We start from the raw sequence: 25,910 nt of genomic DNA on the forward strand, positions 1-25,910 counted from the left end.
AAGTGGTAAAGGAGGAAGTGGCGTGAGCACGTCAAACTGTCTGGAAAGTCTTTATTATTTGGTCCATGTCCCCTTGCTCTGCAGGAGATAAATCCCTGCATGTTACAGTTTTTCTCGGTTGCTAACACACTAAAATTCGACATAAAGCACAATTATTTTAACTGACACTCAAAGAGCAAAACATCGGCTCAAATCTCCAAAACTCTAATCACGTTTTCAGCTTTTCACACAATTTGAAAATCAACACGGCACTTTGTGCAAACCACTGCACACGTCTCTCCACGTGAGACACAGGAGTCTGACATAAAGTCACGTGTTAGCAGGTTGAAAACACTGATATTCAAAATGCCTCACACATGGACCAATGATCAAGAAACACGTTCCACCTGAGCAAACACCTGATAGCATCATTGATGGCTCATCAATCAGGATGTTAGCACTATGAAAAGACCACAGGTGAGAACTTTCTTACAGCAACAATAGAAGCAAGAGGAAGAGCAGGGCTGAGAGTGAGAGGAGATAGAAAGAGTACTCTCTAATGAAATGAAATGTTATCAACCATGGTTTGACGACGAGAGAGGCTGGACAGAGGTTTCAGCCAGTGGTTCTCAAAGTGGGGGGCGCGCTGCCCCTGGTGGGCGCAGAGGCATGCCAGGGGGGGCGCGAGAGACCAGGAGGAAAAATTGTTATAAAAAAAAAAAATCATAATTTGAAGAATTATTGATTCGAAAATAATATGATGCAGTACAGTACTATTACATCTGGGTTTCTGTGTTTCATTAAAGCTCGGCTCTGTGTGTGTGGAACGAGCCATTTTGTGTGCGCGAGAGAGAGGACACCAAACCAACTGAGACCCGTCTGTCCGCCGCATCTACGCACTGTACAACACACACACACTACCGGCACACACTGTACCACACCTACAGCTCCTAAAGCATAGTCAGGCTACAGCCGTTGTGTATTTTATTATGTGAAGCACTAAATGGTCTTAGACAAAGATCGACTCTTTGTTTATAGATATCTACTAAACTAAAGCAAATAAAGAGAGTAGGCCTGTTATACTGAGTGATATATATTATACACACTGCTCTGCTTTCTGCACGGACCTCACAGCTGTTCTCTCTGGAAACATCGTGATGCGATGAAAGCAGTTAATACAATAATATCCAGGGGATGCATGCAGAGCTGTCATTGGCTGAGATAAGTCCGACGACTCTTCACTGTTGTTGAAAATGCATCCGTGGAGGACCCATCAGTGTATCCTCGATTAGAGCTCCTCCAGAGAGCCTCCTCGATCCTCGGTCCTCGATGTGCATTTATAGAAATGAGATGTCCTTCAAAATGGCACGCTGAAATTAATTTCCGGGTCACTACCGGAGGACCGAGGAGTCGAGGAGAGGAAATTAGAGAAATAAGAAAGGCCCCGAGTGTTTCATTGTCATGAGTTTCACTGCACTTTGACACCGGTACATGAAATCAACTTCTGTCTGTAATTAAATCCTAATTTTATTACAAACACAAAATTAATTCACATCTTTCAAGAAACCCGTGTGTGTGTGTGTGTGTGTGTGTGTGTGTGTGTGTGTGTGTGTGTGTGTGTGTGTGTGTGTGTGTGTGTGTGTGTGTGTGTATTCAGCATGTGTGGCGGTCTGTGTCTCGGTCTAATAGCTCTTGGTGGTCTCGTAGGATTCTGGGAAGGGGAGACTGACATGACCGCTCCCTGCCACCAGAGGCAGGATCCCAGCGTTGGGAACAACGTTCCAGGACAGCGTCAGAGTGATGTTCTTGTTGGCCCTGCAGACGACACACACACAACAGTTAGTCAGTCACATCACTGGAACTGAATCAGGGTTGACCCCCTCCGGTTCCTTCTTCTCAAAGTCAACATTAGCTGCCTTGAGTTTAGCAGTGGCGGCGTGAAGTCAAGTGACCGTGCTCTAGTTCCTTTATAATCTAATGTTAGATTTCTACTTTTAGCTGTTGCACTTACTCTTCAAAAATCACCAAGTGTTGTTAATATGTGGAGATCATCCTGCTGAACAACAACGCTACATGTCATGAACGTGCATTTGTCAGATCTTATTTCTGCTATAACCCTAAACCCAGTGGAAACATCCCGCTGCTTTTTGTGCTCCTTGGGGATAACTTCCTGGTTGGCCTAAACAAAGATGTCATCACTGCATCCCTGTATCAGCTGCGGCAGGATGTATGTGAGGCTTAAAGTGTGAGGTTTGAAATATGTGGGCGTGTATCAGACAGGGAGGCTCTAATAAAGATGCTATTGAATTGCAATATAGGAAATGCTTTGGTGACTGACCCAGACTGCAGATGGTTCAAATGATTCTTTTTTGAATTAGTCCTGAGTGTATGTTTAGGTCCACTAGTTCCCTGATAACCCCTAAAGAACCCTGTGATCATATTGAACAGGAATGTGTCTTATCCAATCAGTAGAAATATGTCATTGTTATATTTAGCAGAGCGCCCTGTAAGAGACGTGTCAGTTGTATCTGGAAGGAGCTAAACAATGTGATGCCAGGCAAGCAAGAAAAGAGTGGGGTTTCGATGGAAGATCCCAGATCACTTGACCTGTGCACTGACACTGAACTGCTGTCAGTGTTGTTAAGGGTTGAATGCCTCACACTGTGTCTGTGGGAGTGTCTCACCTCAGTCCATTCCCATCATCAAAGAAGAAGTATTTGGACTTCACGTCTCTGAGGCTCAGTTTGGTGTTTTCCCCTCGAAGGACGATCTTATCCCACAAAACCACCTGGTTCAGAGCCTGACACACACACACACACACACACACACACACACACACACACACACACACACACACACACACACACACACACACACACACACACACACACACACACACACACACACACACACACACACACACACACACACACACACACACACACACACACACACACACACACACACACACACACACACACACACACACACACACACACACACACACAAATAACAAGATGAACATCAACATTATAAGCTTTGTAAAAGGTAGAGTATGGGGCATCCATATTATAGGTGTACCTAATGCAGTGACCAGGAAGTGTTTACTGTCAGGATTCATTTTAGGTTCTAACATCAAACCTACGGTCCGATTCAGGCATTTCTTTTGTGGATTCATTTTGAAGATTTGATAATGTGTCACACATTTTGTATGGACATCTGTCATCATGCACTCTGTGTGTGTGTGTGTGTGTGTGTCTGTGTGTGTGTGTGTGTGTGTGTGTTGTGTGTGTGTGTGTGTGTGTGTGTGTGTGTGTGTGTGTGTGTGTGTGTGTGTGTGTGTGTGTGTGTGTGTGTGTGTGTGTGTGTGTCTTACATTGCTCCTCGTGGCGTACTCAGCAGACAGATAGAGGAAGAGCTGCTTGACGTTCCAGTCGAAGATGGGCTGCAGATGTGGGAGGAGTTAAGGAAGCAGAGAGGACAGAAGCTGTTCATATTAGAGGCCTGTTTATGTGAGGATTCATTCAACTGCGTTCTGTAAGTGTGGGGTGATTTTAAAATAGTTGAGTGCCGATAGGTACAACAACAACAACAACAACAACAACGACGACGAGATGCGTTACATGTCACTAACAAGGACTAGAAGCTGGCCAACAAGCGGCCGCTGCCTGGAACTCAAAAAGATGCCTTGTAACTTCAATTCATTTGATTTTGGTTGCAGTGTTCTAAAGGATATCAGACGAGAGGTCAAAGGTGAGGAAACCCAGATCACTGCGCTCCCTGGGTCCTGTGAAGTCATCCACGTTCTTCCTGTTGAACAGACAGAGGAGGTGGATGTACAAACTGAAGTCCACTGAGACAAATGTAACATTTGTGATATTGGGCTATATAAATAACATTGATTGATTGATTGATTGATTGATTGATGAGAGGAAGGAGTAACAGGAGTTAAACAAACATTTAGGAAAGAGGTTCCTTTAGAAAGGGCAATGCATAAACTTCATTTGTGTTATTTACACAGCGTGATCCCAAGTACTAATGTACCTTTTGGAGAGATTTCCAAAACCACAAACTATTTCAAATAGAAATGATTCAACCTTGGATTGACTAATCGGTTAACCATTTGTTTACTGAGCTCATGCTGCATTTCTGACTGCAGCTGAAAGACTTGAATTCAATAGCGAAATGGTTTCTGTACCCTGGGCGGTTCAGTCATTTCACAGCTGTGTCCATGTGTCAAGTAACAGTGTAACATGGATGTAATAGGGATGTATATATGTGTAATCTAAGTGTAATAACAGTGTAATTACGGTAAAAAAAAATGCGTGTTACATGGGTATTATAACAACAGTGTTGTATGGGTGCAGTAACAGTGTAATATATGGGTTTAATAAGAGTGTATTCATGTGTAATATTGGCGTTATAACATTGTAATAAGGGTGTAATGTAGAAAGTAGCTATCAATTTTCCAAAGTATGTGACTGCCCATTTAAGGGTTAAATTGTTCGAGTAAGCAGCTGATCACTGCTTGATTACTCTAAACATGAATGGCTTGTTCGACTTCCGGCTTCCGTTGGTCAGTGAATAGTGTCAAACTACAAAAGCAGGCCTGCAGCTTCTCAACCTCTCATTGTTCAGGTTGCATGTAACGTTAAGAGCGTTGTAGCATCAGTAATAAACCATGCATAGCTGTGATAGAGTATACTAAGGTAGAGTCATTGCTAACAGCTGTTACACATGATAGTAGACGGAGGAACTTACAGCATGACTTTAGAGACGTGGATGTCCACAGGAACCCTTCTGTCTTTGAATGCTGTCGTGACGAAACAGCCGAAAGTTAAGGCCGCCATGACGCTCAGGGAGAAGGCGAACAACGAGTTAGCCCTTGAAAGAACCGTATTCATCTTTGAAAAGCAGCTTGGACTCCAGGAAACGATAAGAATAAGAGAAATCCAAAGAGAGGCTTATCACACAGCCTGTGCGCGGTTGCTAGCTACTGTGTACAAAAAGGAAACGTCAAGTGACATGGAATGAAAACGTACTTCCTGTTCATGGTTTTCAAAATAAAACCACTTCGTGTTTGTTTCGCGTTGTCTTTGTATCTGAATCAATGTGTTTGGTGTTTTTAGTTATTGGAAGCTATGTTAGATAAAAGGGGTAATTTTCTATGAAGATACTATCTTTAGAGACAAGCAACAATTAGACGCGCAGCTCGAAATAAGTAGGATAATTCTATATGAAAGATGTGTAATAATTTACTGCGGTGGAAACACTCCGCTGACGTACTTCCGATGTTGTGTTATCTTCAGCAAACTTGACGTATCAACAGAGGGAAGCGATGAGTAAGCGGAAGTAGTGCGCCATTTTCAAAAGCTTTATTCATAATAAATTCAGAAACAAAATATCTTTAAAAAAAATGAAGGGTCACTGCTAATGATCAGTTTATCCGGCTTAACTATTTAAAATGTAAGTGTTTTAATAATATTAGCATTGTATTAATGTTCTTATCTACTGACAACCTTTCTCCCAAATAACTAATAAATATTGTCTTGTACAATTTATTTGTAACAAAGAACATGCATTGGTTTAGGTCCTCAAATAATACAAAGAACAATCCAAATAAATATTCAGTTTTTCAGTACTATCCATCGGTCTTCATCTATATAATCCGTGAATGGGATTTAGGTCTGGAGATATGCTGGATGACAGGGTCAGGATCTTGTGGTCCTCCATCCAAACCTTTACTGACCTGGGATGGAAGTAACTAAGTACATTTACTCAAGTACTTAAGTACTTTCATAATCTGAATCAGAATCAGAAACAGGTTTATTGCCAGCCTTCAAGGTGTTCAGAGAATACCCTGGAACACTCAGATAAAACAAACAAAACATCGATTTAATTATATAAATACAATTTGTGTGTGTCTACAGAAGGTCCAGTTGTGATAGACACGGTTCGCCACTGGTAAACACATACCAGGAATTTGAGGTCCTTGTACTTTTACTGGAGTATTTTCATTACAATGATTTATACTTGTACTCTGCTACATTCATTTTAGAAGCATCCAACATTATATTAAAGTAACTAAAACCATGAGGGGGTTCAAATGAATTGCAGCTTCTTAAAAGTGAATATTTCCTTTTGCTTGAAATATAATATATTATATTTTGTGTTAGTTTTTTCTGCAATGATTACTTTTACTCCTGATACTTTAGATTCAAGATTCAAGGCTTTATTGTCATATGCACAGCAGCTACCGTGTAGATATGGCAATGGAAATCTTAAGTGCTCCTCCAACAATGCAACATGAATATGGACATCAAACAGATCAAACCAATAAAACGTAGTGGAAGAAATAACAATAGAATAAAATAGTGCAAGAGAATGTTGCAAGATGTGCAAGTAAATACAAATAAAATAGAAATAATGCAAGAAGAGTCCTGGAGTCCATGTTGAACCTGCAGCCTGTGGAGGAAGAAGAGCCGCTGTCGAGCTGTTTTGGTGATTTAAGTACATTATCTAATTATACTTTAATACTTTTACCGAAGTACCATTCTTGATGCAGTACTTTTATTTGAAATTGAGTATTTTTACAGTGTGGTATCAGTACTTTACTTAAAGGGTACCTGTCATACAGGTATTATATACGCCGGGATCCGGAGTCATGGCTGATCCTGTTGCTGCGGTCCTCTGTCCTGGATCGCGAGCCCTGGATCTTGAGTCGTGGCTGTGGTCCTGGATCATAAGTCCTTGATGGATATCCTCGTGGATTCATCTTATTATTATACACACATGCATTTCCAAACATTTGGACTACCTATGTTGCAAATGTATTATCTTTTCAATTTACACGGCATCTATTGCACGTCTGTCCGTCCTGGGAGGGACAGACATGTTTTACAGTATATAGGTATGGCCCTACAATATATGTTTCAAATATAGCATGATAGGTCCACTAAAGAGTCTGAATACTTTTTCCTCCACTGCCTGCTGGAGAGACTGGACCTCAGAGTCGGAGAACATTGTCAGAGCAGGAGGAAAGACGTTTTATGTCAGAGTAACTTCAGACATGGCTTAAATGATGCTTCCTTTACAAACACAAACCTGCCAGTCTTTCTGAAGCCGTCCAGATCCTCACTGATCCTCCACCATTTCTCCATCAGTCCATCGGTCCATCGGTCCATCGGTCCATCGGTCCATCGGTCCATCGGTCCTAGCTTGTAAGCCTCTGCATGTCTCTGTTTAACCACTAGGCCAGGGGTGTCAAACTAAATTTCATCGCGGGCCACATTTGCATAAAGGTTGCACTCAAAGAGCCGGTTGTAACTATATAAATATATAATATAAATATAAAATAATGTATTATATTACATTATTGCCTCTGAATTGGATTATTATCAGATAGGATAATAACTTAGTAATTAACTACGTATGAAAGCAGAAGTCCAGTGCAAATAATTGCAAGTCTCTTCAGTGTGCATGTCACAAAACGAGATGCATTGTGGGACATGTAGTTTATGGGCATCCTGCTTCTGTAAAGTGGCATATGATGTAACCGTATAATAAACATATTATATTCTTTGCAAGCACTTGCGGGGCCACATAAAATGAAGTCGCGGGCCGGATTTGGCCCCCGGGCCTTGAGTTTGAGACCCCTGCACTAGATGTTGTGGGAAGAGCTGAAAATGTAGCACATCAGAGAAGTTGACGTTACTCTTATTCTCTACGTCCAATCCCCCTGGTGTTAAGCAAACCTCAGCCTGGCTCTTTTTTGCTTCTCATTAATGAAGAGCTTTTTTCCGAGCTTGACATTATTGAAACGTCCTCACAATGCACACACCCGAGCGGTGATGATGAATTTGACTGAGACTGACCTGCACGCCATTACATTTCCTCATGATTCATCACGAGAATATGCCAACAGCAATGTGACAGGCTGCTGTGTGTGTGTGTGTGTGTGTGTGTGTGTGTGTGTGTGTGTGTGTGTGTGTGTGTGTGTGTGTGTGTGTGTGTGTGTGTGTGTGTGTGTGTGTGTGTGTGTGTGTGTGTGTGTGTGTGTGTGTGTGTGTGTGTGTGTGTGCGGCTCGTCTGGTCTTCAACCTTCCTAAATGTTCCCACACCACTCCGCTCCTCCGCTCCCTTCACTGGCTTCCGGTAACTGCTAGAATCCACTTCAAGACACTGGTACTTGCTTACCATGCTGCGAATGGATCTGGCCCTTCGTACATCCAGGACATGGTTAAACCGTACACCCCAGCGCGTGCACTACACTCTGCATCAGCCAAACGACTCGCTGCGCCCTCGCTGCGAGGGGGACCCAAGTTCCCAACGGCGAAAACACGTGGGTTTGCTATCCTGGCTCCAGGATGGTGGAATGAGCTCCCCATTGACATCAGGACGGCAGATAGCTTACACACCTTCCGGCGCAGACTGAGAACTCATCTCTTTCGACTCCACTTCGAGCGTTAGAACTATTAACAAAGCACTTATATACTAATAAAGGACTGGCTTTTCTAAAGCCAGTTGAGTAGCACTTGAAATGTTTTTGCTCTATGAAACCTGATGTACTTATATGATTCTGTTTTCTTCAAGGTTGTATTTTGTTGGACGAACGCACTTATTGTAAGTCGCTTTGGATAAAAGCGTCAGCTAAATGCAATGTAATGTGTGTGTGTGTGTGTGTGTGTGTGTGTGTGTGTGTGTGTGTGTGTGTGTGTGTGTGTGTGTGTGTGTGTGTGTGTGTGTGTGTGTGTGTGTGTGTGTGTGTGTGTGTGTGTGTGTGTGTGTGTGTGTGTGTGTGTGTGTGTGTGTGTGTGTGTGTGTGTGTGTGTGTGTGTGTGTGTAGGTGGTGTAGGTGTAGCCTAGGTGTGTGTGTGTTTGGTCCACTTTAAGGACAGGAATAGATTATATCTTCCACACGTGGACGAGCATGTGAGATGGTCATGTGCGTTTAATACAACAACAACAAAGCCGTTAGGCCAATCAGATTGCTCCGGCAGCTCCTGGCCCCGCCTCTCCCCGCTCTGAAGCTCACGCTCTGCTGCTGCAGTCACACTGTTTATGAGAGTTAAACGCGTGAGGTTCAGCCTCTGGATTGTGCCAGAGGTTCCGTCCGGAGCTGCAGAGATGTCCCGGAAAAGAGTCGCTGAGCCCGGGCCCTTACCCGAGAACGTCCCGGAGAGGAAGAAGGCCTGCTGGGGCATCCTGACTAGCCAAGGTCGGTACCGTGCTGCGGGTTTTACACAGGCTGTTCATGCTGCTGAGAGGGAGTCTGTCACAACCTTATACAGAGAATATAATGTATCTGCAGTGGTATAAAAAGGGAAAATCATTGAAGACTTAAAGGAAAAGCATTACCTTAAATAGGCTATAGGCTAGATAATATATATTATAACTTTGATAGTAGGCTATAAAAACAAAAAATCAGTGAAGAATTAAAATAACCGCATAGGCTATATTCATTGTGTGTATAGCCAACAGGTATTTGTTTTAATATTTGTTTTATATTTGATAGTCTTCTTTGGGGCTCCCCATGTTAACAGCCTGGTTCCATAAAACTGAAAAGAGAAAACAACTGTAAACCCTCTCTACTCTCAAACAGAATCTCTTATAAAAAATATATTTTATAAATATTGATATGTCCTTATCTTTCTATCATCAGTTTGAAGTTAAATTCAGTTGATATAGTAAATTATGAAAAACATGTTAGATTAAGCCTGCCACTGTGCTGTTCAGAACAGAAAGTGAGTTGGAAAGCTTTTTGGAAATTCAGATGACTTGAACTAGAATTCTTAAAGCTATTCATCATGACAGAGGGCCTTTAAACTGCCCGCAGTATCATTATGGTTAAAGGTCTTTTGTGTAGTAGGCCTGTAATGTTTTTTTTAATGTGATTTGCTGAGAAGCATTGCAAAACAACATTTAGGTTATGAGCAACTTTTCTTGAATTAAAAAAATAATAATTCGTGACTAGATTTGTATGCAAGCCAGAGTGAGATAGTGAGGCTGCAGTGGAATAGTCCATTTAGCTTAGAACCTTCCTAACGGAGTGAAATGACCCGGAAGTCCCTCAGTGGCAGCCATGATAAGTGCCGTTCCAATTCTCCAAATGAAAAGAAAGGAGGTTTCAAACTTCCTTTATAACCTCCTTTAGTTTAGGAACCACTGGACCTCCCTTGACGAAAGGAGAGGAGAAAATGCTGCCCCACAATGCATTGCAGCCGCAGCATTTGCCGTCACACAACAGTCGGCCGTTCACGGAAACAACCGATTATGACCGAGAAATTATATCATGAACGTTACGGTGCTTATTAAGCATTTTAAAACGTATGTGGTAAGTTGCCAAAGTGCTTTGTTTTGAACGTTCATCAGTATTATAATCAAAAAGAGAAATATGAACGTTAGTTTTTACTGAAATGATCAAATAAAGTCAACATTTCACAGTCTTTACTGAGCTGTGTGGGGTTTGTTCAACTTTTAAAAGATGTTTGAATGGTGATATACACAGTGATAGATGTTAAGGACTAACGTTTTTAATAAATAGCCTACATTTGTATTGATTTTAAGATCTTTTCATAGTTCATACAATCATACCTATTGGGATCATTTGTATTAATGTGGACCGGAGGGAGAGGGTGACGAGCATAAGTTTCATAACTTTCATTTTTTTATTTCAATTCCAACTTTGGTCATGAAGAATATGTTTCTCTGTTGTCCACGTTCATAAAGCTCAAAGCAACAGCATCAGAGCACGGTGCAGAGTCTCTAGATGAGTTTACAGTAGTCCCTCGTTCTCAGGGCCGCCCCTGGCCAACTTGGGGCCCCAAGCGACATTGTGAGATGAGCCCCCCCCCCCCCCCCCCCAACCGACAGTTGTTTTTGGAAACAAAGTAGGCTACTTTGCAAATATAATTCCTGTTTATTATTATTATCAACACAGTTACTTTTGTATACAGTGAGGTAAATGGTAAATGTGCATGTATGTCGTTCAGTATGCGTTTACAGGTGAATTTTGCATTTCCTGCCAAATACTAGCCTCAAAAAGATTAAAATATAATTAATGCAAATAAACTACTTCTACTAATAATAATCATAATCAATTCAATAATATAAATATATTGTTTTATTATAATATAGTTGTAATATAGTCAAGACAAAACATGCTTATGACATGCTCAAAAACTGATATTTCTTAAATCTGTATTCTAGTTCCCTCTGTCCGCAATGTATCAACAACTACACACACATTTCTATCAGTGTTTCTCTGTGTTGTGGTTGACATGATGATGACTGTTAGGAGTTAAGGGGAGAGGCTGAGCGTCACCATGATGATGACTGCTAGGAGTAAAAGTTTACTTTTTATTCATATATTTTTTCTTTTAATGTTTCTTTTATTATCTTTTACTGTTTTTAAATGCCTGAATGTCTTTCATTTTTGTAAAGCACCCTGAATTGCCTTGTGTTGAAAGGTGCTGTATAAATAAACTTGCCTTGCCTTAAGGGGAGAGGCTGAGCGTCACCATGAAATTTGCAAATTGACATAAAAATGAATAAAAGGGGAAAAAATGCTTAACTGTTATGTAAGCCAACTAGACAGACAGTGTTCCTCCTGTACATTAGCAGATAAAAGGCATAAAATACTTGAATGAATGGTAAATAAAGAATGCTGGAAATAACTGCATCTCCATTAGCCTGTATGCTCTGCAGAGACTGCCTTCTTCATGTCGTGAATTGCAGCTGATGTTTTAATATGGCAATTGGCAATTTGACTTATACAACATTCGTAAATTGTACATTTGACTCATACAATAACCCACCTTCGAGTGATGCTCTAGTTTCTTCATGTTTTGTTTTTTGCGCCGGACTGAAACTGTCTTTTCACCGACATCTCTTCACCTGCACTAGTGGCCGTATCAAAGCCGTGATTGGTCAGATGTCGATTCATTGCAACGGTGTCGGGTTACACACGTGCTCCCCTTGTCTCACCTCTCACTCTCGCGGGGGGTGCGCGGAGAACTGAGCGGAGAACTGCGCACAGCAGCTGAGGCCCTCTGGGCGGGGCCCCCTGCGCAAGGCGGGGCCCCATGCAGCCTGCGTGATTGGCCTGTAGGGAGGGGCGGCCCTGCTCGTTCTTATTGAACATCCATGTTGTAGTCCGCTATAGAAAACTGTAGTTTCCATAGTTTCCCCACAGCAGCAGACGCACATTCATGACGTCCGCTGGCGCATCATAAAGACGTCGGATAGTGAAAGTGCAGTCGGATTCTCTAAAGTACCGCAGTCTCTTCTCCTAAGTCCTTTTGAATTCTCCTATCCACTATCCCTTAACCCCGTGACGTTTCACTTAGAGGTCAAGGAATAGGAGATAGGGGTTAGAACTTAGGAGCTGATTTTTAAACTATCCGACCGCAACCCTCGTGTGAGAAAGAACAACATGACACTACTCCCTATTGAGACAAATGCTTCCAGCCATGGCATTTATTTTAAACCCTTAAATAGTCTATTTTAGCTTAATACTATTATTCATAAAGTAATGATATCGATATGCAGAATTTGAATTTGATTGAAATATCACAAAGGGGTCCATTTAATGATTTAGGTGAAGACAGTTCAGTTCTACAATTAAAGGGTACCAATCTTTAATCTCAGATTTTCTCCAAGAGATTCTTTCCTGCCCATCACTGCTGTGGAAGCTTAAAGCTGCATGCCCTGGCTACGGTAAATGATTGATTAAAGGCCCGGACACACCAAGCCGATTTTGGCCGTCGACACGCCCTACTCAGATTGGTGCGGTGCGGGACACGTGTCCCGCACCGTCGTGTCTTTTCAGCCGTGCCGACACCTTTTCGGCCGAAAACCGGCCAAAGGCTGTCGGATAAAGAAATCACTCTGATTGGCTGTTCAGCTAGCGAATCAGTGCATGAGAAGCTAAATGGAAGTGAGGGACCCAAACAAACTATTAAGAAGGCAAATCTGAGATTTAATTTAGCTCCAGCTCTCGACACAGGTTCGGGAAAGCACCATGGTCTGTTTTCCGGTTGTTGCCTCTTTTGAATGAGGAATACACACTACCGCCGCCTGCTGGTAAGGAGAGTTATTGCCACTCACGCATGCGCAGTTCGTACGTGATTCAGTCTTTGCGGTGTGTTCCAGTGCGACACATGGCCAAGACGCAGGAGACGTGAGGCGACACAACAGTCGGGGGTCAGTCTGTGTCAGTTCTTTGGTGTCAGCTTGGTGTGTCCGGGCCTTTAGAGTGAGAGAGGCCGGATTAGGTTTGGAGGCAGAAGAGTGTGCTGGGAATGAGAAAAGAAGAGCACAGAGGAAACCTTGGCTGGGTTTGTTCCTCACACTCTGTCACATCTTCCTTGTTGTATCTAGGCCTGTCACGATAATTAATTTTGTTGGACGATACATTTTTCTGGAAATTATTGCGATAAACGATAATATTGTCGGCACCGTTGTAAGACCATTTTAGACCACTGACATAATGATAATACATAATAATAAGTTATAACTCAAGTACATCCTTTCAAACATAACTTTTTATTGAACATTCAACATTGCAAATTAAATGTGAAATAATATTAAAATATATAAATTATATATAATAAATAAAACAAATTAATTAAATTATAATAAATTAATTAAATCAACCAAAACAATACATTAAATAGAGTCAGGCTGGAAAACAGAGCTCTCTCTCTCTCTCTCTCTCTCTCTCTCTATCTTCTCTCTTCTCTCTCTCTCTCTCTCTCTCTCTCTCTCTCTCTCCTCTCTCTCTCTCTTCTCTCTCTCTCTCTCCTTCTCTCTCTATCATTTAAACTGCCCGCAATATATATATATTAGGGCTGTCAGTCGATTAACATATTTAATCGCGATTAATCGCAAATTAATCGCACATTTTTTATCTGTTCTAAATGTTCCTTAGAGAAATATTTTTCAAGTTTTTAATACTCATCAACATATGAGTGGACAAATATGCTTTATGCAAATGTTTATTATCATTTGTACAATGAGAAATATTCTCATGAATATTAAACACAACAACCTGTGTGTGTGTGTGTGTGTGTGTGTGTGTGTGTGTGTGTGTTTGTGTGTGTGTGTGTGTGTGTGGGTGTGGGTGTGTGTGTGATGGATCGTTGGAGCATGCTCGAACGGGAGCTGCCTGGACGCTGCAATCATGTTGCGCGCACTACCTGTGCTGAGTGTGCTGACTTTTCGTACAATGTCCCACTGTCTGGCTTCCTGCATAAAGTCAAGTGCTCGGCGCAGTTGTGGCGAAATGTCGCTCCTTTGTTTTCATTGAAACAGCTCCTTATATCCGTTAGCGCAGCTAGCTAGCACCAGATGCTAACAACAACAATACACGTAAGGTCTCTCTCTCGCTCGCTCGCGCCACACATACACACACCCTCCCGGTCCTCCCGATGGCCAGTCGGTGCCTGCCGGTGAGCGTGGAAGTGTGGTCTGCCGCTGTGTGGTATTAACGCGTTAACTTGACAGCCCTAATATATATATATAAAAATAAATAAACCCTCACAAGCAAAAAAACCCTCCTTAAAACAACAGTCAGGTGTACAGTCCACTGTCAAAGACCCAGATGCCTCAACAGGCCATATCCAAATCTGTTTTTCAAAGTTTTCGAGCAAGGAACACCAACATGTTTGCATTGTCGGGCAAATCTTTGATTGTAAACTGTCAGGAAGGTGGGGGCTCTCCACCTCCAGCTGCCGTGTTTGCTCCCAGCTGGGAAACGGAATGGGGTGGTTGCGTTTCAGATGCAGTTTAAAATGCGTGGTATTGCCTACTTTTGTCGCATGCGACACACCACCCGGCTCATTCAAGTCCGTAGGTTCGCCTCGTGGATTTGGCTTGAATCCAAAATACTGCCAAACCGGAGAATCGAGATGTGTAGGTTTTGTAACCAATTCCATTTAACTTTAAATTCCCCGCGAGTACGTCACACGTTGTCTCCCGCTTGTCGCTATATTATTAATTTGGCTTCTACGCTGCTGCACGTGCACGCGGAGTGTCCTGACCTGGCCGCCCCTCACAACGGGCTAAAATGCTGGTCACATCCTTATGTAAACGGCAATTTATCGAGCTCAGAAAAGTTATCGAGTCCATTTTTATTTATCATACGATAAGTCAATTTATCGATTATCGCGACAGGCCTAGTTGTATCCTGGAGTTTTGAAACTTACACTCTTGTGTAGGCGAGTGGCGTCCAACTGACCTCATTGGACCACCATTCATCTGGACTCTTCTCCTACTTTCACCCAGGGTTCTTTAGGCCTTGCAGAATGACTTTCAAACCCCAGACTGCCCACCTCCCCTGGCACCACCACCTGTTCCTGGTCCTCCCCCAGCTCCTGAAACATTCCTTCTTCCTCTGTTGTGCACATTGAGCTCCAGCGACAAAGCTGATGTCTGTCTCTACAGGACTGAGTGATATGTGTTCTTCTCCAGGTCAACTGTCAACATGCAGTCTCGCGCCGTGGAAATCAAACCAACCAAAGAGGAGTTCTAAGGTCATTGTGTCAAAGATAGGTAGACTACTATGTGGAGCATTTTACAACAACAACAACAACAACAAATATAACACAATATACTGTATGCCGTTTTACAAGCATTTGCTGTGCGTTATATAGGCAGGCAGATTGAACTTTTTTTTTCTTAATAGAATTGAAAATCTGAGCAAATGATATGTCAGAAGGGTTAGGACATTGCAGTGAATCAAAAAAATTGTGGAACATGAAGGAGACAAAGGTATAAAGAGGAAATGAGGGACAAATGAGTGAATGTGTTAGGTGGGTTAGCTGTGTTGTTGTTTGTCATGACCTTTCTTCAATAGCTGCTGGCATGTACAGAGGTCAGGGAAAAGGACCTCACAGACCATCTAAATATGGCTGCCCCACCCCCTGTAACTGTCTACTCACTAAGATTAGATGATTTTAAGGCAGCTTAAAAGTGTGTTGTTGCTGGTACCTCAGATAGTTTGGATTGTTAGGTTCAACGTTTATTTATATAGCCCAATACCACACATTTTACATTTGTCTCAGTGGACTTTACAGTTTGTACAGACCATGAATACGACACCCTCTCTCCTTGGACCCTCAGATCGGACAAGGAAAAACTTCCTAAGAAACGCCCCAGTTAATGGGGAAAAAATAAAGAATCCTCGGGTAGAGCAACAGAAAGGGATCTGTCCCAGGACGGAGTGACGTGCAATAGATGCCGTGTGTAAATTGAAAAGTTAATACATTTACAACATAGGTAGTCCAAATGTTTGGAAATGCATGTGTCTATAAATAAGAAGATGAATCCAGGAGGATGTCAACAATCCTGTGGGAGCCATCAGAGAAGTATTATGGTGAGAGTCAGGCAGGACTCAGGATCCAGGACTCAGGATCCAGGACTCAGGATCCAGGACTCAGGATCCATGGCTCGCAATCCAGGACTCAGGATCCAGGACTCAGGACCACAGCAACACGATCAGCGGCGGATCCCGGCGTATATAGACACCAAAAAGAAAGACATTTGGGGAAGCTGGGTTAATCGGAACATGAGAGTACACAGGTATAGACAGAGAGAAGGAATAAGTAAGATGTCCCCCGACAAACTAAGCCTATATCAGCAAAACTAGGGGCTGAATCTAATCAGCCCTAACTATAAGCTTTATCAAAAAGGAAGGTCTTAAGCGCACTCTTAAAAACGGATAGGGTGTCTGCCGCCCGAACACAAACTGGAAGCTGATTCCACAACTAATCCAATAATCCAGCCTTGAAGTAACAAATGCATGGACTAGTTTCTCTGCATCGTTTTGAGGCAAGATATGCCTGATTTTTGCAATGTTACGTAGATGGAAGTAGGCGGTCCTTGAAATTGATTTTATGTGGGCGTTAAAGGATAAATCCTGATCAAATATAACACCAAGAAGATTCCTTACAGTCTCACTGGAGGCCAAATTAATGCCATCCATGGTTAATATATCCTTAGATAATTTGTTTCGTAGATTCTTCGGGCCAAGTACAATAACTTCAGTTTTGGTCGTGTTTAACATCAAAAAGTTTAAGGTCATCCACGTTTTTAAGTCCTTAAGGCAGTCTTGAATTTTATTTAGATGATTAATTTCATCAGGCTTGATTGATAAATATAGTTGAGTATCATCCGCATAACAATGAAAGTTTACAGAATGATTCCTTATAATATTGCCTAACGGAAGCATATATAATGTGAACAAAATAGAGCAGTCTGATGTGGAGCAACAATATGTGAAGCGGTCTGTCAGTGTTCTGTGCAGCCAGTAAGGTGATCCTCCAGTAAGGTGATCCTCCAGTAAGGTGATCCTCCAGTAAGGTGATCCTCCAGGCAGACAGACTTCAAACAGACAAACAGAAAGTGTAGTGGTCCTTTCACTTAAAGATCACCTATTATGCAAAATCCTCTTCTCCATGTCTCTTCTACATCAACATGTGTCCCCTCTTCTTCATGTCTCTTCTACATCAACATGTGTCCCCTCTTCTCCATGTCTCTTCTACATCAACATGTGTCCCCTCTTCTCCATGTCTCTTCTACATCAACATGTGTCCCCTCTTCTTCATGTCTCTTCTACATCAACATGTGTCCCCTCTTCTCCATGTCTCTTCTACATCAACATGTGTCCCCTCTTCTCCATGTCTCTTCTACATCAACATGTGTCCCCTCTTCTTCATGTCTCTTCTACATCAACATGTGTCCCTCTTCTTCATGTCTCTTCTACATCAACATGTGTCCCTCTTCTTCATGTCTCTTCTACATCAACATGTGTCCCCTCTTCTTCATGTCTCTTCTACATCAACATGTGTCCCCTCTTCTCATGTCTCTTCTACATCAACATGTGTCCCCTCTTCTCCATGTCTCTTCTACATCAACATGTGTCCCCTCTTCTTCATGTCTCTTCTACATCAACATGTGTCCCCTCTTCTTCATGTCTCTTCTACATCAACATGTGTCCCCTCTTCTTCATGTCTCTTCTACATCAACATGTGTCCCCTCTTCTTCATGTCTCTTCTACATCAACATGTGTCCCCTCTTCTTCATGTCTCTTCTTCATCAACATGTGTCCCCTCTTCTTCATGTCTCTTCTACATCAACATGTGTCCCCTCTTCTTCATGTCTCTTCTACATCAACATGTGTCCCCTCTTCTTCATGTCTCTTCTACATCAACATGTGTCCCCTCTTCTCCATGTCTCTTCTACATCAACATGTGTCCCCTCTTCTTCATGTCTCTTCTACATCAACATGTGTCCCCTCTTCTTCATGTCTCTTCTACATCAACATGTGTCCCCTCTTCTTCATGTCTCTTCTACATCAACATGTGTCCCCTCTTCTTCATGTCTCTTCTACATCAACATGTGTCCCCTCTGTGGAAAGAGACTCTGAAAGTTTCAGGAACAAAGATTCTCTCTCTTTTTGATCCATTTCAATAAAAACCTGTTTGAAAATGAGCTGATTAGATTTTGGCCACTTTGTGATGTCATAACAATGTTTGGGCTTGTGTAGCCATTAGCCAATCAGCAACCAAGGTAACCTCCCCCCCCCCCTTATCACCTGAATCTCCTCCTAGAGCTCCATTGAGTTCTTTGTAACCAAATGTCTCTCAGAGGGGCGTGGGGAGGGGCTCCTTATTTTCATCTAAAGTAACAGACAGAGAATCAGCACTTTGGAAACAGGGCTGAAACATAGGGGATTATGGGTAATGCTGCAATGATCTGTTTGGAGTTTCAGCCAAACACTTTAGAGACATGTTTTGTATATATCTGAGACCTGTAATATATTGATGAAAAACAGGATAATAGGGGACCTTTAAGATACACATATAAATGTGTTACAGTACACTGTATATCTAGCGGTGGTTGGGTGTGCCATGGAGAGACGGAGATATGTTGTGCAAGACAGGTGCAGTTATTGATACCACAGCTGTTGAGAAAGAGCTCACTATCACTAAATATAACCACAGCCAGCCATGCTGAAGTACTGCTACAGCAGACCTTTCCTTTTCATTCAAGATGAGTGTGGCTACAACTGCAATTAATGTCAGTACATCTACAATAAAGATACTGCTTTGTACAAGTTTAAATTATTTGGCTTTGCATATTTTGTTTAAATGAAAAATAAATTGGATGTATATTTAACTTGATAAGAGTGTTTGCTCTGAAGCAGTGAACCTTTGTGAACAATTGAACTCACCCTGGTGCCTCCGACTAAGTCACTGTAGACCAGTGCTTCTCAAAGTGTGGTCCGCGGACCACTGGTGGTCCGTGAGCGCCCCCTAGTGGTCCGTGAGTATATTGGTAACATTTCACATTTGAAATAAATAAATACATTTAAATATCTCCGCAATGGAACGAGTTTAAGTTTCACTTTCGATTGCATGATATAGCCCAGATAAGCACCTTCATCACACATGTTGCCACTTGTTTGTACAATTTTCAGGCGATTTGTAAAAAACGATGTGTTTTTGGATATTTGTGGAGTTAGGTGGTCCGCGAATGTTTTTTTATTGGTTAAGTGGTCCTTGGTATGAAAATGTTTGAGAAACACTGCTGTAGACCATACAGTCCTATAAAATAGTTGGAAAATATTATTTCTGGGAATCACTGAGAAAACGGCCCAGGTTTTGCTGTCGTTCTTCAGCATAATATGTATGAGACAGGCAGTACATGTTCAAAATCAATGTACAGTAAAATGCTGCATACTTGGCTGTATTAATATACATGTATTAATGTTTCAACATATATTATCTGAAGTCTGCAAAATCCTAAATGTTCAAATCTTATACATGGTTAAGTTTTTAAGTTGCTATAATGTATCATTGTTTCCTTGTCTATATGTGTGTGTGTGTGTGTGTGTGTGTGTGTGAGAGTGTGTGTGTGTGTGTGTGTGTGTGTGTGTGTGTGTGTGTGTGTGTGTGTGTGTGTGTGTGTGTGTGTGTGTGTGTGTGTGTGTGTGTGTGTGTGTCCAGGGTCCTGGGCAGATCGCTCCCCTCTCCATGAAGCAGCTTCTCAGGGTCGACTGCTAGCCCTGCGCACTCTGCTGGCCCAGGCAAAGTCCACACACATACTGACACACACACACACACACACACACACACACACACACACACACACACACACACACACACACACACACGCTAAAACATTCACAAACTTCTTCTCTATAACCCTGTTTGAAGTGTTAACGTACATGTTGTAATGCCACGGTCTGCAGGTAAAACAGGATGTTTACTTGAAATTTGGGGACAAACTAAATATAAAACACAAAATGGCTAAAACACTCGTAATGATGCTAACAATGGTCATATCTGAAGTCTTCAAATCATTAAAGAAAATGCTGTGGCAGCAGTGCTTAAAAAAAGGGACAATTACCTGTACATCCAGTCACTGTATAATAAAAAAAACCATAATAAAAAAAAGGTTTTTATTATGGTTTCTGATGCATACCAACACAAAGTCAGGTTTGAAGAATGAAACATAAATCGTTGATCTTGTTTCTTGGCTTCCTGATTTGAAGAAGAGCAACAGAGATATTGGATAACATTCTCACAGCTGGATTATCACCACTATGGAGTGCAAATATCTCCTCTCTATGGTGATCAGATCGCTCTCTGTTTATCATGTGCTTGTAGCTCATTTGACTTCTAACCTTTTCTATAACAATATATTCTTATTTAATCTTTAATTTGTAAGTAGACTATTTAAAATGCTTTTGACTGGACACTTTGTATGTATTAATTTATATAATCAGTCTATAATTGTACCTTGAGCCCACTAGCTGAAAACAATAGCATTACATCCTAAAAACACATAAAAGTTCAGCTGCCATCTTAAAACACTTGTGTCACATCTGTACACAATCAGGTTTATATAATACATTTATACAACATGAAGCTTGAACATTTGCCAGCAATCTTTAGAAGATGTCCTGAATACATTCAATTGTCTTGCCTCATGTATTCATCCTTTCTGTCATTGGTGTTCTTTAATTATGAAGTTTGACAAAACATGTCCGGGAAATATGCCAATAATCCTTTCACTATCATTCACTCAGAATGAATTCAAATCAGATAAACAAGTCAAATAGAATGACTGATTCATTGTTATCCATAAACACCTTAAATCATTACGCTTTGTGTTGTGATATTTTAGGGATATCACGCCAACATTGTCACCATCGATCATGTGACCCCTCTTCATGAAGCCTGTCTCTCAGGAAATGTAGCCTGTGTCCGAGCATTAATAAATGCTAACGCTAATGTAAGTATTCTTCTTATCACCACCATTGTTATATGTCACCCTGTGTCCATGTATCCCTTAACAGCTGCTATTGTATCGCTCACTCCTTTGTGTGTGTGTCTAGGTAAATGCTGCTACCATTGATGGTGTCACACCTCTGTACAACTGTTGTGTCTCAGGGAGTGTTGGTTGTATGGAACTACTGCTGCAGAATGGAGCGCACACACAGACATCACACACACACTTCCCCTCTGCTCTGCATGAAGCCTGCAAGAGAGGTAAATACACAGAACACAATCCTTGTGTACAGTCTGATGTAACAGCTCCGAACCAGCGTCATCTGTAGTGATAGTTTGATCAGTGTGTGTGCCCAGGCATCTATAATGCACAATATCCCAACAAAAACCATCAACAGATTTTGTTGGAATTTGGTCCCAATGACTCATCTCACTTGAGCATGGTGGAAATGTTTCCAAGTAAAACAGATCGGCAGGTGCAAAAAGAGGAGACTCCCCTTGTTGTAGTCTGATTGGTCTATACCTTCTTTCTTTATCTTCCTGATGCATTTAAGATCTCAAACCCAGTGCCAAATATCTTTCAAAACAGCATGATTCAGGAGTCATTCCTTAATTTAGTAATATATGGCCCAGTTGGAGTATAATAGATAAAGCAGGGTTTGCTTTAAGCGGCGCACGGTTGATTGACAGGTCATTTTTATAGTTTTTTACATGTTTTATGAAAGTTAATTGTACATTTTAATATCTCGTAAAATTGTCGTTAAGCGTTCAGTCGTACTTTGCTCCACCGTCTCTGTCACTTCTGGTTCCAAACAAAACCAGATGGCAAACCTGAGGTTACAAAACTGCAGTCCACTGCAGGGCCTCGCACGGTTTAGTACGGTATAGTTAGGCCACACTTTATGCTGCGTTTCCATTACAGTTTAGGAACTGGGGCAGTAACTATAGTAACGCAGTGTAGGCGGAGCCGTGACGTCATCTTCAATGCGAACCACAGAAAACCAACATCAGCCGTTAGCTGTTAGCACTCAGAGCTCACAGCTCCTCATATCTGTTCAGAAACTAGACAAAAGTTAAACAAGTACAAACCACAGACTGCCTGTGTCATGGTGAATACAGTCGCTGGTTTATTTATGTCTGTATAGGCCGTTGTTGTGAGTATGGACGGTTGGAGCATATATAACGTTAGCTTAGCCAAGCTCCATTTAGAAAACACGCATTTTAAAAGGTTTTTCGCCTGCCGTCTGTCTGCAGACTTGTCAAAGCATTAATTCATGGTTTTTACTAACCGGTATCAGTATGTTGTTACTTCGGCATCATTTTGAAACGTGTATTACAATTAAATCACGGTCAAATATGTTCATCTTGTTGTAGTTGTAGCCCCCTTGCCAGCGATTCTCTCTCTAGTTTAGCATACTCAGCCCGGTTGTTGGCCCGGAAAGAACCGGGATTTTGGAGGGCCAGAAAAACTGAAACAGTACCCGTTAGCCGGTACTAACCCTAGTGGAAACGCAACAAAAAACGGGCCGGGTTTGGCACGGCACGCTTAAACCGCGTTGTAGTGGAAATGCGCCATTATATCACGGGCACAGTTTTTCCAACCCTTACTTCTGATGTAAGCTATATATATGTATACTTTTTATATAACTACACATGACCTAGTGAAACCAGGAGAGTGCAAGGATATTGCTAAATAAAATAAACTGTGTGTGTGTGTGTGTGTGTGTGTGTGTGTGTGTGTGTGTGTGTGTGTGTGTGTGTGTACGTACGTACGTGTGTATGCAGGTAACACCACGTGTGTAGCATCCCTGCTGTCTCATGGAGCAGATCCAGACTATGAGAGGTCCCACCTGGGCTCTCCTCTCTACATCAGCTGTCTGCACGGACACACAGCCTGCTCAAAGGTTCTGCTGCAGAGCGGTGGGTCAACATTCTGCCTTTTCATTTTAAATAATCTATGCTGCATCATTGTGATTCGTATGAATGAAAATGCATTGCACTTTACTAGCCACAAACAAAGAAATGTAAGGATATGGATGCATCAATATAGCATTCACTTTAAGTTACATCTGCTATGAGTTCTTACTACAGATGGTTATTGGGGTGTTTAGGAGAGTATGTGGTCATATTGTATTATAAGCCCATCAGCCAACCACTAGTTTATAACTAGGAAAGAGCATTCATAAGACATGTATCGTTGATTATAATTCATATAAATATTTTGTCAGGACTATTAATATAGTGCAGCATAAAGCATTATGTGTTTTCGTGAGTGTAGTCATTAAACATTATAAATGCATTATAATTCACTGTGAATGTCCATATAGTCAATGTATTGTCAATCTTCTGTGTGTGAGATACAGACAGGGAGATCTAAATGCTGTTTCTCACAATCCAGAGAACTAAAAATAAACTTTTAATTATAATGAATGAACTTTAGATGTGGCTTTCATAGAAACGGTTACCAGGTGCTTTTAATTCTGGGCCAAAAATCATCCCAGGATATATCTCTGATAATAGTTGTTCCACATTACCTCAGAGATTCCTCTCGGTCTGCAGTTCAAAACAACTTTGGATTCTAAACCGTTAAAACTGAGCAATGCTTAAAGGTGAACCCTTGCCACAGGTTAAGGCCTTAGTATTGCCATTTTCTTTTCCCTTTAGGAGGTGGCTTGGTTAAGGGATTTTCAGTACGTAATGTTTAACAAAAAATGCAATCAAGAACAGAAACATTCTTTCTTCGTTCTAGTTTTATTGTTTTATGTCTTATAATAATAATAATACATTTTATTTATATATAGGCGCCTTTTAAGGCTATCAAGGTTGCCGTACAAGATACACAAAAAACTATCCAAAACAAAATATTATATATACTGTATTTATGTTGCCTTGTTGGTGGAGCCTGGGACTTAAGATGTTCATTGTATAACTACACGGTAGCTACAGTGCATATGACAAGTCTTTGTACTTGAACTTTGAACTAAATGTAATATGCAAAATCTCAACTCCCCTTGTCTATGTCTTCTCTAGGAGCCAATGTTAATGTAGGCCAAGAAGGGAACAGTCCTCTGCATGCCGCTGTCAGACAGGACTCTGCAGACCAGGTGTCCCTGTTACTGGACTATGGAGCTGATGTGAACATCAGAGACAGTAACCATCAGCGGCCTGTGGAGATAGCGCCTACTGCTGGAAAAACACAACAACTGCTGCTGACATTTGAAGGTATTGCAACATCTTCTACTGCAGTGATTCTCAATGCATATGAGGAGCATTATAATGCATTGAGAATCACTCAGAATCAAACAGAGCTTTATCACAACAGTAATAGGTAATCACTCTCTCTCTCTCTAGTTGCTCCGAGGAGTCTCTGCCAGTTGTGTCGTCTTCAGATCAGGAACCTGATTGGACGATCCAGACTGAAGCTGCTCCCCCTCCTTCCTCTCCCTCCCCTGCTCACTCACTATCTGGAGCATACATAGGATGATGGGCATGCATGCGTCATGACAGCGAGGATCAACCACAATTCAAATTGTCTTTATTTAACACTTCAAATTCCAAGGTGGCAGCCAAGCCCCTTATTAACCACATTTTATCTCAACTCATAACAATGTTTTGAACTTTATGGTCTTTACATAAAAAATCACTGGAAAATCTATCTACTGTATGCTGTGCTTATTAGGTGCCTCGCCTTTGTGTTGTCATAACTGGCATATATATGTTTATTTTAGATGTTTATTCAATAGGACTTGAATATTCCCTTTGACAGATGATTTTCTAACCGATACTGACAAGCTGATCCAGACTTCAACTATGTTGGTTAAGACCAATATAATATCGGAAATATTGGAACTTATTTTTCCATTGGCTCGTGCTGGACTTCAGGTGTCTATATGTAAATACGAATAAATGATGTCATGTCTGACATAACTTCACTGACCTTTCCAGCACTCTTCAGCATTGAGGAGGCTCACACTAGTCTGTCAGTTGACAGATTAGTCCTGCTGAGTCTACTGAGAGGCCTGGCTGTGTATTTCTGGAGCCTTTCGTCCAAGGATTGGCAACATGCTAAATAACCTCTGAGACACCCACACCATGATCCAACTCTCTTCATGCCATCTCCAGATTGTGTTCAAATTGGCAAGAACATGTAGACTGCACTCTCTACATTGCTTTATAAACATTTGGGTCAATATCACTATAAAGTAACTTTGGTGTCCCCATCAGAATCACTCAGTTATCATGAAAATGTAGCAGAATAATGAAACTGAGGTCTTATTATAAAAGGCCAAACATTTACACACATATCAGTACAATGATAAGTCTCTTGAAATGTGTTTCCTTCATTTTACACCTTATTTTTTCATTGGATGTAAGTGATTTTGGCATGTCCCACACACTGCTCTGCTAACTACAGTGTGTGTAATAACTGGTTAAATGATACTACATTAAAAAAAAAATGATATGGTTTTATTGTCCACAACGAGTTATTTGATAAAAACGAGTCATTTTGATCATGTATAGGCTATTCTATTTTCATAATAATATTGAAAATGTTTCATTTGTCCCTGACATTTGCTGCATGTCCACCCTGTCATTAAGGGGTAACTGCCCCATAAAAAACCCTCTGATGTTTTC

The 25,910-nt window shown here is 41.4% G+C and overlaps 2 protein-coding genes across 2 annotated transcripts; one reads left to right on the forward strand and one right to left on the reverse strand.

The window, feature by feature from the left end:
• Positions 1–1,488: 1,488 nt before the first annotated feature.
• Positions 1,489–4,999, reverse strand: spcs3 (signal peptidase complex subunit 3). The gene is made up of 5 exons (XM_034224465.1): positions 4,741–4,999; positions 3,716–3,789; positions 3,356–3,432; positions 2,664–2,779; positions 1,489–1,794 (listed from the first exon to the last, which is right to left on the reverse strand). Exons 1-5 carry the CDS (start codon positions 4,881–4,883, stop codon positions 1,662–1,664), a joined length of 543 nt encoding a protein of 180 aa, XP_034080356.1. The 5' UTR covers positions 4,884–4,999; the 3' UTR covers positions 1,489–1,661.
• A 3,995-nt stretch (positions 5,000–8,994) lies between these two features.
• asb5b (ankyrin repeat and SOCS box containing 5b) lies at positions 8,995–24,930 on the forward strand. The gene is made up of 7 exons (XM_034224523.1): positions 8,995–9,196; positions 19,989–20,068; positions 21,172–21,279; positions 21,383–21,536; positions 23,061–23,195; positions 24,306–24,497; positions 24,627–24,930. Exons 1-7 carry the CDS (start codon positions 9,040–9,042, stop codon positions 24,752–24,754), a joined length of 954 nt encoding a protein of 317 aa, XP_034080414.1. The 5' UTR covers positions 8,995–9,039; the 3' UTR covers positions 24,755–24,930.
• Positions 24,931–25,910: the final 980 nt, after the last annotated feature.

Source organism: Gymnodraco acuticeps, unplaced genomic scaffold, assembly GCF_902827175.1.
Source record: "Gymnodraco acuticeps unplaced genomic scaffold, fGymAcu1.1, whole genome shotgun sequence".
Taxonomy (NCBI): domain Eukaryota; kingdom Metazoa; phylum Chordata; class Actinopteri; order Perciformes; family Bathydraconidae; genus Gymnodraco; species Gymnodraco acuticeps.

Coding starts and splice junctions, on each gene's coding strand:
- asb5b (XM_034224523.1), top strand. CDS start 9,040: ATGAGAGTTAAACGCGTGAGGTTCAGCCTCTGGATTGTGCCAGAGGTT. Junction 21,280..21,382: donor TAATAAATGCTAACGCTAAT/GTAAGTATTCTT, acceptor GTGTGTGTCTAG/GTAAATGCTGCTACCATTGA. Junction 21,537..23,060: donor GCATGAAGCCTGCAAGAGAG/GTAAATACACAG, acceptor GTGTGTATGCAG/GTAACACCACGTGTGTAGCA.
- spcs3 (XM_034224465.1), bottom strand. CDS start 4,883: ATGAATACGGTTCTTTCAAGGGCTAACTCGTTGTTCGCCTTCTCCCTG. Junction 2,780..3,355: donor AGTACGCCACGAGGAGCAAT/GTAAGACACACA, acceptor TGTGTGTGTCAG/GCTCTGAACCAGGTGGTTTT. Junction 1,795..2,663: donor GATGATGGGAATGGACTGAG/GTGAGACACTCC, acceptor TGTCGTCTGCAG/GGCCAACAAGAACATCACTC.